We start from the raw sequence: 14308 nt of genomic DNA on the forward strand, positions 1-14308 counted from the left end.
TCTGAAAAATTATAGTATTTAATAGGCATGAAAGTTTTCTTAATTAAACTTACTCCTGAATATAACGACATTAAAATATAAGCAAAACCATAAAACAATTGAAATAGGACATTTTATCCAAGTAAAATACTCAAAATAAATCAAGAATTCATTAAAAATTAAATTTTATATCGTCAACAAAAAGAAAAGAGTTCACATGAACAGCACCATACTACCTTTATCATATTGTAAAATGTTGAGAAGCCCATAAAAATCGTTACCTCCTTAAAAGACAAAAATGCTCATGTAACATTTTGAGAAGATAACAATTTTCTTTACGGAAATGAGAAAGTCAAGGGGGAAAAGACCAAAAAACCCTCAACGTTCTCTAAAATACCAAAACCCCATAAAACCCCCATCATTGTGAAGACAACAAAACTCAAAATATTTTTGCAAAACACCAAAAATAACTCAATAAAAAATAAGCAAGTAAATATAAACACACAAAATTACCTTCAACATCTTCTAAAATACCCGAAACCTCATCAGGAAAAAAAATTAAACAAACACCCTCAACAAATAACGAAATACCACACATATCCGGAGACAATTCAACCCAAATCAAGGCACCACGTGTCAAACATATTACACATGTGTCAACTAACTAACCTACTTAGGGACAACAAATAACAAAAATACTACACATGTCTTGGACACATGTCTTGGACACAATTCAATCCAAATCGAGCTAAATAATTAGGCTATATATGTGTCAACCAATTAGCCTATTTAGGGACATCTTTTAATATATGTAGATGCAGATAAGAAAAACAAGTATAAATTGTAAAAAAAAAAACAAAAGGAAAAAGAAAAAATAAGAAGGGAGATTTGATTCAGTATTGGCCACAGGCCCATGGTTAGGTTCTGCGGTCCAAGTTTCAAAATGCAAATCTTTTTATGGACCTGTATCGAACCAGGCAAGAAGCTCATTCTGACCCAACCCAATTATTAAAACGGAGAGTATTACATAAAAGTTAGGGTTTATGGGTTTTGGTCTTGAAGTAAAAGCAATGACACCGTTAACGTTTCTCGCTTCTTTTTGCCTCCCATCGTTTAGAAATTCCACTTCCAAACCGCGGAACGAAAACTCTCTTTGCTCCTCATTCTACCCATGGCTCCGAGTTTCATATTCGAAGCACCCAGCGATGAAGAACCCGAGTTCGAGGAATCCGAGGAAGAAGACAATGAAGAAGCAGAGGAAGAAGAAGGAGCAGAAGCGGAAGAGAAACCTTCTAAACCGAAACGCAAGTCTCAATCCCCATGGGACTTCGCTTCTTACTCCGAATCCGTTGCAGAAGAACACGCACGCCGTGGAACCACCTCCGTCGATTTCAAAATCTCCAAAATCCTCCAACAAAGCTCTGCTCCAGAGCAGCAAGAGGAGATCTCCGATTCGGAACCCGACAAACAAGTAATTCTCTCTCATTACTCTATTCTTTGACTTTTAAATTTTAAAATTCGTTTTGTTTTGGATTAATATCTGTTTTCTATTTATCAGGTGGATTATAGATCAGAAGATGATGATGAGGAAAAGAGCAATGCAGGTGAGAGTAAATCGTTCTTCGCGCCATCTGAAGGAGCGTCCTTTCATGCAAATTCTTTCATGGAGCTCAATCTTTCGCGCCCTTTGCTTCGAGCTTGTGAGGCGTTGGGTTACACTAAGCCTACACCTATCCAGGTCTCCATTTTCACTTCATTTTATAAATTTTTAATTCATTATTGAAGTTTTTTGAATGAACCCTTTGCCTATTTTCTTTTATAGGCTGCATGTATACCCTTAGCCTTGACCGGGCGCGATATATGCGGGAGCGCAGTTACTGGTTCTGGGAAGGTATATTTCTTTTGATCTTCATCGCTTCTATTCCGCTAATTTTTTTATTAGATATCTGATTTGTTTTCAAATGCTTATATTTTTAATCCTTATGCAGACGGCTGCCTACGCGTTACCTACACTAGAAAGGCTGCTATTCCGTCCTAAACGGATTTCAGCGATACGGGTTCTTATCCTTACGCCGGCGAGAGAGTTGGCGGTGCAGTAAGTAGACATAATACTTTGAACAATTTCATGTTCTATCACAAATTTATTCGGGATTGTGGTTATGCTTTGTGTAAGGAAATTTAGAACTTTTGCTAATGCAATTATGTTATCATGAGCTAGTGGATATCAGTTTGTAGATTTGCATACATGGATAGTTTATTGCAAAAATTTGTTAGGCTTTACAGTTAAATCTTTTGAGGCTTCAAGCTTTATCGAAACTATAAATATCTTTAATTTGTATTTGTGGTGATTCATTAAGGTGTAAATCTTACTTGTTGTTCATATGTTTCAGGGTTCACAGTATGATAGAGAAACTTGCTCAGTTTACTGATATTAGATGTTGTCTGGTTGTTGGTGGGCTTTCATTAAAGGTTTGACCTGTTGATTTCCATCCTTACTTAGCTAAATTTGCAATCACCTTTGGTACTGGCAAAAGGATATTCCTCTGATGCTTTCATTCCTCCTTTTTATGTGCTTCTTTGTCTTTAACTCAGTTGAAGTTGCATCCACTTATTTCAGTCAATAAATGTTAATCACCCTTTTCTAAACTTTTTGAACCTTTTGCCTGGTTTCTGTAACTGATATCATTGAAACTCTCGTAATGACAAATAAAAGGATATTTTTTTCAGATGAATACAGAGCCCTTCTTATACAGCCTGCTTACTTGAAAGTTGATATTACCAATTTAAATAATTATATGTATTTCTATGCTTATCTTGTCCACTATTTTTTGACGTCATCGTTATACTAGGCACAAGAGTCAGCTTTGAGATTAATGCCTGACATTGTTGTGGCTACTCCTGGACGCATGATAGACCATTTGCGCAATTCCATGTCTGTGGATTTGGACGATCTTGCAGTTTTGATCCTTGATGAGGCAGATCGTCTTCTAGAGCTTGGATTCAGTGCTGAAATTCATGAATTGGTACCTCCTTCTTACATATCTATTTCTATATATGAGTTGTAATGATAAGTGAATATATTGAATTCATTAAATGATGTGGATGAGTGGTTTATTATTGACTTCCTAAATTGACAGGCTTTGTCTAATTCTTATGACGTAGTAGGATGCCGAGGTAAAGCTGCTATCCCTTTTGGAAGCAGTAATAGTTTATTCTGCCAGGAGTAATTAAATGGAAATATGTAGATAAACTAGTTCCTTTTCCATTTAATAGCAATAATTTTCACTTACTAATCTACCTACTTATGTTACCTGCTTTGAATTGAATTTGTTTCTTTTCACTTGTATGTGATCTGCTGCAACTTATCTACAGGTCCGTCTTTGTCCTAAAAGGAGACAGACTATGCTGTTTTCAGCTACAATGACAGAAGAAGTTGATGAGCTTGTCAAGCTTTCTTTGACCAGACCCTTGCGTCTCTCAGCTGACCCATCAGCAAAACGGCCAGCAACATTGACTGAGGAGTAAATTTCTTAGTACTTTTTCAGTCTGTTTTGCTTGCCGTTTTCCACTGTTCTGTATTCTGACTATGTGATCATTAATATTATTTGTGCAGGGTTGTAAGGATACGTCGAATGCGTGAAGTAAATCAAGAAGCAGTTCTTCTGTCATTGTGTTCAAAGACTTTCACATCCAAAGTGATCATCTTCAGGTCTTTATCACACATATGTAGATAATCATGCTGATTTGACTATTTATATCAATTAGGATACTCAGATGTTTTGATACTAATGTCACATTTCGTTAATTTGCTGTTTCTTTATGGATGACTACACTTGTTCTCACCTCTGAGGAAAAACTTAGAATCAATACTGAAAATATGATTTGTTACTCTTTTATTTCAGTTTAATATATAACCATGTTTTGTGCTGATGAGTGTTCTTTACCCCCTATATCACTGGTCAAACCCTTTTTTTATCCTTTGTGGTCATCCTGTCCATGAAAGCTGCCAACCTTGTTGTCGAACTTTGTCAATTATATGACTTTAGAAATGATAGTCCATCTCATTTGGCAGTGGAACCAAGCAGGCTGCACACAGGTTGAAGATTTTGTTTCAGTTGGCTGGCCTTCAAGCAGCTGAGCTTCATGGAGATCTAACTCAAGTCCAGCGCCTTGATGTAAGTAGATTCTATAGGTGTTTCTTTGTAGTTGCTCCCATTGGGGGTGAGGCTTCTTATTAGGTATTGGAGTATCTTTGAAAAATGCTTTTCCTGGTTTCTTGGGCTTCTTTTTTTTCTTCTTTTTCCCCTGCATTTTGGTTATCTACTTCTCACTGATTGCTGTTCATGTAGGCCTTGGATCGTTTTAGGAAACAGGAAGTTGATTTTTTAATTGCCACTGATGTGGCTGCTCGAGTAAGTAGATATTCTAAAACCCATCCCCAATGTCCTCAAAAGTTTGTGACTTCCATGTGCCTTTGTGTGATAGATCTTGGCCATTGTAAATGGTCAACTCCTTAGTCTTGCATAATTACATGCCTATATCCCAATACCTCCAATACTTTCAGCACTTCTAGCTGTATTATCTCCTGACACTTTGTTCTGAATGGTTGTAATTGTAGGGACTTGATATAATTGGTGTTGAGACAGTTATTAATTATGCTTGTCCTCGAGATATTACAAGGTAGAATCCACACTCTTATAAGCATGTATTACCAGCATGCACTATCTTTCTCTTATCAACAAATTCTTTGGAACTTCTCTTCGATGTGCAAGATGCTCAATTTGCAACCGGATGGCTCTGTTATTTTTTTTTCTTTATGCAGCTATGTTCACCGTGTTGGTCGGACAGCAAGAGCAGGTAGAGAAGGATATGCTGTTACATTTGTGACTGACAATGATCGATCTCTATTGAAAGCCATTGTGAGTCATATTCTTCCCGGTCTGTAATGGGCCTGTTTTAACTTTTATTTGCTGCTTCTTTGGATCCTAGACATGGAGCATTTATTGTCTGCTTCATGAAAGTTTTGGTATGAGAAGTGATTATGCATGTTATTAGTGCTGGTTCTTGTGGTGGTAAAGAATTATGATGTCCTGAATAAAAAGATTACTTATGATTATGAAACTTCAAATTTAAAAGATGCTTTAAGGCCAAAATATCTTGCTTTGACTGCAATACTTTCTTAAAGTTCGATTGCATCAACAAATCTAAAACAGTTCCCCCTATTGGAAAAAGTAGCTGAAACATTTCCTATCAGAAATTTGAAATTTCTCTTGCTTGTAACTCTATATTGGGTGTTTAAATTTGATAGGCAAAGAGAGTAGGTTCAAAGTTGAAGAGTCGGATTGTTGCAGAGCAGTCTATTGCTAAGTGGTCTCAGAAAATTGAGGAGAAGGAAGACAAAGTGGCTGAAGTTATTGAAGAGGAGAGGTCTGGTTTTGTTTCATTTTCAAAGTTATTTCTGTTGTTTTCTTTGTACTGCTATGATAGATTCTGATTATCTGCAGGGCAGAGCGAGCCCTAAGAAAAGCTGAAATGGAAGCAACAAAGGTATTTGATCTGCACTGATTCAAGCTATTTTTACTTAGATGTCTCAGAAAATATAGCCCTACATTTCTACTGATTCCACACTTCTATGTTATTATTTGTCAGTTTATATGTTTAGTTTTTCAATGGCTGGCTGGTATCAGAGCCTATTGTTTTCTCATGTTCAACTTCACTGTTTAGTATATGTAATCTAATGTGCTTCCATGACACAAGGCTGAAAATATGATCGCACATAAGGACGAAATTTATGCACGACCTAAAAGAACCTGGTTTATGACTGAAAAGGAGAAAAAGCTTGTAGCAAAGGCAGCAAAGGTAAGCAATCTTTGATTTGAGTTTTGATTTGCACGTATTGCTGTCACTAGTCCATAAGTTGGCATACACAAGTTGTATTTAATAGAATTGCATGTTTAGCTATTGTGATATGACAGAATTTTGTTGATGACATGGCATTATATCATTTGACAGGCATCTGTAGAAACAGAAAAAGGTTCTGCAAATGCTGTCATCAGCGCCCAACAGGCTGAGGACCTTAAGATGAAGGAAAAAAGGAAGCGAGAGCGCGAGGTTGTACAGTTTTCTCATTTCAAACTTGCTTTTATAACTTTTGCATGGTGCACGCTGCTAACATCTGTTGAACAGAAAAATTTACCTAGGAAGAAACGTCGAAAACTGGAAGCAGCCAGAGAAATGTTGGAGGATCAAAGTGAAATGAATGAATCAGAAGTATGCATCTCTTCCTTTATTGGAAATCAAATCCATTTTTAGGCTGTATAAAGTATATGCTTTTAAATATGCACTTCATCTAGGTTTCTCTTTTCCTTCTTGGCTCGCAAAATTGAGTGCTGTCCCAAGTTTCTTGCTCAACTTTGAAACATGTTTTACTGTTCAATTATCTGTTTTCTGATTTTTGTGTTATGGCTACCAAATTTTTTTTTTTTTTTACTTCATTGTGCTACCATGTGATACTCATATATGAGAACTGCAGGGTAGTGGAAAAAATAAGAAAGAGAAGGAAGGGATATCGTTGGTTGACTTGGCTTACAGGCGAGCAAAGGCAGTAAAAGCTGTAAAGAAGGCTGTAGATTCTGGCAAAATTGTGAAGAAATCCAACAAGAAATCGAAGCATGCTAACCAAAGAACTCAATCAAGGACAGAAGAGATGCGGGAGCTATTCCAAAATGACATGAGTGAGAAAAGGCAGAAAAGTACTAGTGGTGCAGGAAGGAAAAAGTCCAAGAGTTCATTTAAGAGCAAATCACGGTATGAAACATGATATACTTCTCTTATCATTTTTCGGACTTGTTTTTCTGAAGATCTATATGAACTTTTTTCTGCATTGAAATCAAGTGGGAGATCTCAGTTGGGGTCTTACACTACTAGTGGTCATTTATCAAATCTGCTGAAGTACCTTCTGCAATTTACCGAATGGCAGTTTAGTCTTAGTATTATTGTAAACCTTTTCCTTGTATTTTATTGTTTGCTTGTTTATTGCTGATATCAGTTCTACATTTCAAAATGCTAGAATATTGTTTCTCACTAATGGGAGTATTTTATTTCTTTTCCAGTTACAAGCGCAGGTAGCACAAGCACGACTACCTACTGGGTACCAAATTTTGCAGCTCTCTATGCTGGTGGGAGCAGCCTATGGGTCATATGGTCCAGTCAGTAGACACTGCCAGAAGTGACTACAATGATCAGGATCTGCACCGATAAGGAGGGAGAAGGATGATGTCTGTGTTGTACACTGTCATTATAGAATTAGTTTTCAAATACTGCAAGGTATTCATTGTAAAATGTAAATGTTTTTGAAAATGCGTTTATTTTCATAGAACCAAACGGACGATTACATCTGCAATGAAAGTCAATTTTGTTCAAATAGGTATTGAAGTCGTCCCATCAGCCTTCATGGGAAAGGATGTTTTGCAATAGCCCAACATATTCCAGTCTAAACCAAAAATGATTTTACAATAAGAATTGAAAGACAAAACATCTTGTAACTTGAAAAGAGGATCGATGCATGCTATGTGGACGAACATAAAAGAAACCAAAAAGATAAATGTAACGGAGATTTAGTTCATTACTCTATAATTTTGTTTTCTTTTGCCCTTTTCCCTATAGTTTCTGCTAAAACCATAGCCGTTTGTTTCTTTGTTTTAGCAGTATTCACTGCTTTAGGATAAATAAATAAACGCATCCAAAGAGCAGGGAACAATTGACAAACTGAAACGTGACAATATGAAGGACGGTATACACCAATTTCAAGCAGTCAAATATGTGATAATCTGTCATGTTAACAACCAAAATTGTTTGCCAAAAGAAGAATAAAGAATGGTAGAAGAGCTCAGTTTCTTTAAATTTCTTTGACATATATGGAAAATAAGTTACAACTACATGTACCAAGCATTCTATGGTTGCAATGGCCTTCTATGGAACACAAAAAGGAAAACAAGAAAATAAGCAAAAACTAAAACAATTAAACCTAATTTTTCCCTCCCTTCGGCAATCAATCTCATGAATCATGTTACATTCATAATTCCCCTGTTTTATTCAGCTCAAACTCCCCTCCCACGAAAGCCAATGGGCTCTTGATTTTCCAGGTATCTTTGGCAATGCAAGCATCAATTAGCTTGGACTTATGAAATGATCCCAAGAGAGGAAGGAGCAACATAAATATGAACTTACTATTTCCATGGAAATTGGTGGTGTCTGTAATTAAACTGGTATGGCTCCCACCCACTGTCTGGTTCCTTCCTTTTTGCACCAACTGCAGAACTCGAGGAGGGTTGTGAGTTTGCCCTTAAATGCTCTTCCATTGACCTGCTTTGACCAGGCATGAAAGACTGCCTTACGCCCGTGGAATCTCTATTTCCTCCCTCAATTGCCAAACCAGTGTTCAGATCAAAATTAGGCCGTGAGGACCCTGAACCATTTAAACCAACAGGGGCATTGCTCATGCTCATAATGAACTGTGGTTGAGAGTAAGGTGGAGGAACAGCTGATGTAGAACCCATAATTTGAGGCACAATAGGTGCTCTTGAATCGACCATATAGGGGATTGAGCCACTAGCCCCATAAATGGCAGGAGAGAAGGACACTGTTGGTGGCATAGTCAGTCCATTATAACTAAAAGCAGGAGAATGTGTATACGACACAGTGGGACCCAACCCCATAAAACCTCCAGTTCTTGTGATGCTTGCATCAGTTGCAGGCTCGAGAGCCTTGCCATTTGGTAAGGATACAACCTGAGGAACAAATTCCTTCCTATTGACTTCCACTCTAGTACCCATTATAGAAATAACAGGATCATTTGGTTTAGGCCCTCCATATGCATTTACATTTCGGGAAGATATACCATTGTAAGGCCCTAATTCTGAAGCATCATTGTGACTATATGGTCTGTCATTCAAATCGATGTTCCTCAGAGAAGGCTGCATCGATGATGATGAAGAGGCAGGTGATGGGCTACGATGCCCATTCCTGTTGTAAAAGAGTCGTCCCTCTAATCTTGTATCTAATGCTGGAGCATCACCATCATCACTCATACGATTTAAATCCAGCTTGAGTCTCTCAGATTTTCTTGGACTCACATCCAGTGAAGATTCTGCAGAGTGGAGGCCTGATGAGGCTGTAACCTGTTTCCCTGACATAAGTTCGGCACCTTTTTCATCACCAGCCTCGGCAACATTAAGATCAAAATCAAGGCAATCCAGCCTTTGTTTTGAGCCACTGCTTGTTCCCCCAATGGATAAAGTCTTATCAACATCAGAGTTTCGGCGAGGAGATGCTGGGCGAAAAGCACTTGTGGCAGCAGACCCTTTCCACCCAAGTTCCCCCTTGAACTGTAGAGGAGCTGCAGGTAAGCCAGGAGCTGCTGCCGCCCTTGAAGCAGAAACCACTGAAATGGGGGTGGAGATAGAATTTGCTGCACGTTCCACATCATCAGAACAAACTTCTTGGTTCAGATCAAAATCACATAGGCTTTTCTCTGTGTTAGGTTCAGGTTCTTGAGCCACAGTCACCTGAGAGGACTCTAAATCATGCAAGTCATTTTCTGGTTCATTGTCTGGATTATCTGGATTAATTATGTGCCCCTCCCCCTCAGTACATGCTTCAGCAGACTGATTGGGTCCAGTTGACACCTCTTTTGGTATGACCTCAGTGGGTAGGTCTTGTTTTCCATTTATGGAGTCTGGGGTACTGGGTTGCCTAATTCCACCTTCTGAAATCTTCTCTGAAGAGCTGCATGAAGGCTCTCTGTCATCTACCACTTCTCGTTCCACTTCTTGAGCAACTTGTCGGGCAACTTCTAGAGCATCAACTATGCCATACTCAAGCTCAATATCAGACATTCTCTTATCAATCACATCAGGACCAGGGGTAAACTTGGAACCACCCCTCAAATCTTCAACTCTACAATTCTCCTTATTTTCATCTGTTGTTCTAATGCCTTCCATCCTGGAAAAAGTGGTCACCAGATCCTTAGGCTTTCTATATATAAATTCATTGTCAGAGGAGCTCCGCAACATGCCAGAATGAGACTCACTGTCTTGACCTGCAGTCTTGAATAGCTGTGAACCATTGCCTGAATGATTTATAACCCCCGCATCACCCATCATCTTCTTCGTCTCAGATACAGGCGTCCTATCACCACCAAGTGCAACAGATTTTAGAACATCACTCTTATTGGCTTCAGCATCTTTTTGTGAATTAGGTTCTTTTGTAGCCTCCTGAGCGCTTCCAACACCAGCACCAGAAGAAACCAGTACATGTTCCACAGTACTAGAGGAAGAAACTGTCATATCCAACTTCTGCTTTTCATCACTTGATAACTCATTTAAATTCTGAGCATCCAAAACCTCAACATTTTCTTGCTTTGAATCTGGTAAACTGCAGGTCTCAAGGGAAGCAGTTTCTTCCACAGTTTTTGCAGGAAGATCTTCCTTCGTGGACGAGTTTTCTTGAGCAGGATTTGAAACTAAAGAGGAGGACAGATGATTTGGAGATCTGTTTTCCATGTCCGCACAGTCTGAATATATGTGGGACTGGAGCTCATCATTAGTGGTTTCACTGTGTAACTCTTTAGAACTTTCTAATTGAACACCATCTAGGCTACTTGAAGGAAGGTTTTCATTCTTTGCAGCATCAGCTCCAGTATTTTCTTCATCAGTACTTCCCCTTGAAACAGGACCTTCTTTGGCAGAACATTCGCGCCTACTATTTTCTCCAGTAACGGTTGCACTGTCTGAAATCCCATAGTCAGAAATATGTCCACCACTACCAACACCACCATGAACATCATCAGTAACTCTACTTCTTTTCCAGTTATCAAAGAGCAATCTGGCTCCATCCTGAACTCGAGAGCTCTTGTGGCCAAGAAGATTCTTGACAGTAATCCAGATCTCAGAAGAAATAGACCTCTCATTATTTCTATGCAACTTTTCAAGTGCTCGAAGGAGTGCAGTAATTGATTCTTCCACAAAACTGTCACTTGAGTCATTACCAAATTCTTGAGCACCCTTGAGCCATCTGTCCAGATACCAGACTCCATCTAGTTGAATAAAAAGATTGAGACAATCTTTATTCTCTGTGGCAGCAATTGTGCTTGCAACAGCAGCCCACTGCCTGGTTGCATCACTGATATTTTTCACAACAGAATCTTTCTCCTTCTTCATTACAGTTAGTAGCTCCTCAACTCGTGAAGGGGCTGTGAGCCCATCTTTCATCTCGGTCAGGGTAAAAAAATCTTCCAGCGTCATGGTGCTTCAGATGCAAAACCACCAAACACAGAAAACTATGTAACATGCTGAGAACTTTTGTTCCATCTAGAACAGGGGTGAAGCTTCAAGACTATCTAAAAAGAGACCTGTAAAATGGAAAGACATAAATGGTTAATTCTGCTCCAGATTTCTGATACTAAGTTCTTCATCCATTATGATGCCAAAAATATGCACAAGTTACATCAAACTGAGTAGCATAGCTATGTAAAGACAGGGTTCAAGTAATATATTAACAGCACTACATCTCTTGAAAAGAATATTTTAGTTACATAATATTGCAAACATTCTTCCATACAAGAACAGAAATATTAATTCAATATGGCAGCATTAAGTGAAAGCAGCTGTTGTCTGTAGATATCCATTAAACAGTAGCCACAGTTATTTAATTCAGCTTGCCCCTATTTTCATTACAATTGTGAAGTGTTAGACCAACTTATCGATTGATTTTAGTATCATAAAGAAAACATGCAATTATCCATATATTGACAGCCATTACCTTTCGTGCCTTTGAATGAGTGATATATAAGAGGCTGAAGAATAAAAGCTCTCACAAGATAACAAAACAGAGTACAAATTACACTCTTTTTTTGTTCCCATTTACTGCAATAAGGACAAGTTTTTGCTAAGTGAATTTTCATGCATGCCATATAGGTAACAATAGGCACGATATCGACACCACTTGCCATGCCAGGATTGGAGGTTCCAGACTGATGGGTCAAAGAGAGGACATTATGTCAAACAATTAGTGAAAAAAACTAGAGTGAAGGCTAGTGCCACCAAAGCACCATTAGCCAGGGCAACTGTTAGTTATTGAAACTTTCAACTAGGAGGGGTGTGAAGTTTATGGGATGGGAAAGGCTACCTTCTATCATGTAGCCAAAGCAAAGCGATCTCCAAAATGTACAAGAAAAAAAATAATCAATGGTTAAACTCCTAATGCACTAAATTTTATCCTTATTTCTGTATCAACTCTCCTCCCCTAAAGGAAAGGTGAATAGATTGATTCACAAAAAAATATAACTGCAATTTGAAGCCTTCAACAAATTCCCACCATCCCTAGAAAATGCTCATATAAAGAACCGTAAATTCCTTTACTTCAAAAGAATAATTGATGATTATCATCATCAAAATAAAAAGAAAATTATCTAAAACCATTGTAATATACCTTCCAAGCAAGCTGATCATGCAAACTATTATAAAATGTAAACAAAACAGATTCAACAAACAAAAATAACGGCACTCCTCAACACCTGAAATAAAATAACATACTGAAATCTCAAGCTTTTTAAAGAATCAGAATTAACAGAAACTTATTTGATATCCAAATAAATTGAATTTCATTCCTAAAATAGATTAAATGAACAAAGCAAAATAGCAGAAAAAAAAAAAAGAAAAAACCTACTCAGTACTCATAAGTTGTAGGCCAACGTACCAAACACCCCGAAAGAACAATGAAATAGTTCCTCTAATTTGCTCTAAAGCGGTTAAAAGGGGAAAGAAAGAGAAATTAACATTCACAGAGAAGATCTAACCCTAAAAATCAGAAGAAACAGCACCACAAAACCCTAACCTTTTTTATGCCCTATATTTTAAGGAGTGCTGTGAATTTAAAAGATATCGAATTTAATTAAGATTATCGCAATTAATGCAGAGATATAGCTGATTTTAATAACGCTAATATGGAAATAAAATTGAGAACCCAAAAAAGAATTTTAAAAAATGCACGAAATCGAAATAATTACAAGCGTGACACGTACTTCACCTTCATCAAAAAAGCTTCCAAAAAAGAGAACCGAAACCCTAGCTCTGAAGCTCCGGTCCAATAGAGAGACGACACCGCACTTCTTTCTCTCTCTAAAAAAAATTCCCACTTCTGTTTTCTGCCTCCTTTCGCTTTGAGCTTTCCCTCTCTGTGGAGATAGTGTTTTGCCCTTTTTAGGGCTTTCAATTTGGGGGGGGGGGGGGGGGGGGGGGGGTTCTCTCTCTTCACAAAACCCTCGCTTTTGTCCTCTGTGAAGCCTCTTTCGAACCAGAGAGAGAGAGAGAGAGCAACGTTTCTTCCTCGTTTTTTTTTTTTTAATTCTTTTTTGGGGTTTTGCTAGTTTTGATTTTACTTTGTCAATTTTCGGGTCGGTTTTCATTTTACTTTCCCCAGTTCAGGGGGTGGCACGTGCAGGGCGTGTGAGAGGATGAGAAACTCTATTCCGGGTCGGGTCGGTTGGTCAAACCGGTATTGATTTATTATTTAAAAAAAGGGGGAAATATAAAAAAAGACAGGAGTCGCACCCGAAAAACAGTCAATTCGGGTATGCTTTTAAAAATGTGGGGCTTTTTTTTTATGATGAGTTTGGGTGAAAGAGGGGAAGAGAGAGAGGGTGGACAAGGTCTAAGCCCTTGAAAAGGAGAGGAGCAGGGGCTTATCGTTTGTTGTCACCGTCAAACCGAGGTCCCCATGTTGTTTTGAGTCACGTGTCGCTTACACGTGTGATTGTTCTGCTCATAGCAGGGAAGAGGGGAATTCCCTGCTTTCGAGTCCGTGGTAAACTATATGTGGACTAGAAACTTAAAACTGGATTGCACGAAGCCCCATGTTTTGATGAAGCCCACTGATTGAAAAGTCCATCAATTTCAGGGCCCAATCTCTTTTCATCATTGATTTTTTTCTTTCTTCTTTTTCGTATAACAAACTAGGTTATATCTTTCACTCTTTTTTTAGTCTCTATCGAAATATTCATCTCTTTTATAATTCATATAAATCGACTTTTATTCTTTTAAATTTTGATAAAATTTTTGAACTCCATGTATACAAATTATAATAAAAATTAAATATAAAATTTAGTCAAAATTGTAAACCATATTAAGTTTTCTTTTTTTTTTTACTCATTCCAAAAAAATTGAAATTCTTTACAAAATCTTTTCAAGATAAGATGTGGTAGTTTTCCATTTGATCCGATATTATGGAAAAAAGTGGCTAAAAACCATGATGCTGGGGTTGACAAGATTGC

At 37.9% G+C, this 14308-nt stretch overlaps 2 protein-coding genes across 3 annotated transcripts; one reads left to right on the top strand and one right to left on the bottom strand.

Annotated features, from left to right (window-relative positions):
* The first annotated feature begins 1067 nt into the window (after window positions 1-1067).
* Window positions 1068-7402, top strand: LOC18591573 (DEA(D/H)-box RNA helicase family protein). Its single transcript, XM_007017769.3, has 19 exons — window positions 1068-1450; window positions 1538-1717; window positions 1802-1870; window positions 1968-2074; window positions 2370-2448; window positions 2829-3002; window positions 3352-3500; window positions 3593-3688; window positions 4052-4154; window positions 4329-4391; window positions 4598-4659; window positions 4802-4898; window positions 5288-5406; window positions 5484-5526; window positions 5737-5838; window positions 5992-6090; window positions 6166-6249; window positions 6512-6786; window positions 7092-7402. Exons 1-19 carry the CDS (start codon window positions 1151-1153, stop codon window positions 7105-7107), a joined length of 2217 nt encoding a protein of 738 aa, XP_007017831.1. The 5' UTR covers window positions 1068-1150; the 3' UTR covers window positions 7108-7402.
* Window positions 7403-7871: 469 nt separating this feature from the next.
* Window positions 7872-13289, bottom strand: LOC18591574 (Transcription elongation factor (TFIIS) family protein). Of its 2 annotated transcripts, none has more exons than XM_007017773.3 (2): window positions 13066-13289; window positions 7872-11389 (listed from the first exon to the last, which is right to left on the bottom strand). In XM_007017773.3, exon 2 carries the CDS (start codon window positions 11280-11282, stop codon window positions 8208-8210), a length of 3075 nt encoding a protein of 1024 aa, XP_007017835.2. In that variant the 5' UTR covers window positions 11283-11389; window positions 13066-13289; the 3' UTR covers window positions 7872-8207. The 2 variants fall into 2 exon arrangements, with proteins under 2 accessions (XP_007017835.2, XP_007017834.2); XM_007017772.3 differs by having other exon boundaries at window positions 13061-13289.
* Window positions 13290-14308: the final 1019 nt, after the last annotated feature.

Source organism: Theobroma cacao, chromosome 8 (assembly GCF_053813885.1).
Source record: "Theobroma cacao isolate CCN51 chromosome 8, ASM5381388v1, whole genome shotgun sequence".
In the NCBI taxonomy this organism is placed as follows: domain Eukaryota; kingdom Viridiplantae; phylum Streptophyta; class Magnoliopsida; order Malvales; family Malvaceae; genus Theobroma; species Theobroma cacao.

Coding starts and splice junctions, on each gene's coding strand:
- LOC18591573 (XM_007017769.3), top strand. CDS start 1,151: ATGGCTCCGAGTTTCATATTCGAAGCACCCAGCGATGAAGAACCCGAG. Junction 4,392..4,597: donor CCACTGATGTGGCTGCTCGA/GTAAGTAGATAT, acceptor TTGTAATTGTAG/GGACTTGATATAATTGGTGT. Junction 4,899..5,287: donor GATCTCTATTGAAAGCCATT/GTGAGTCATATT, acceptor TAAATTTGATAG/GCAAAGAGAGTAGGTTCAAA.
- LOC18591574 (XM_007017773.3), bottom strand. CDS start 11,282: ATGACGCTGGAAGATTTTTTTACCCTGACCGAGATGAAAGATGGGCTC.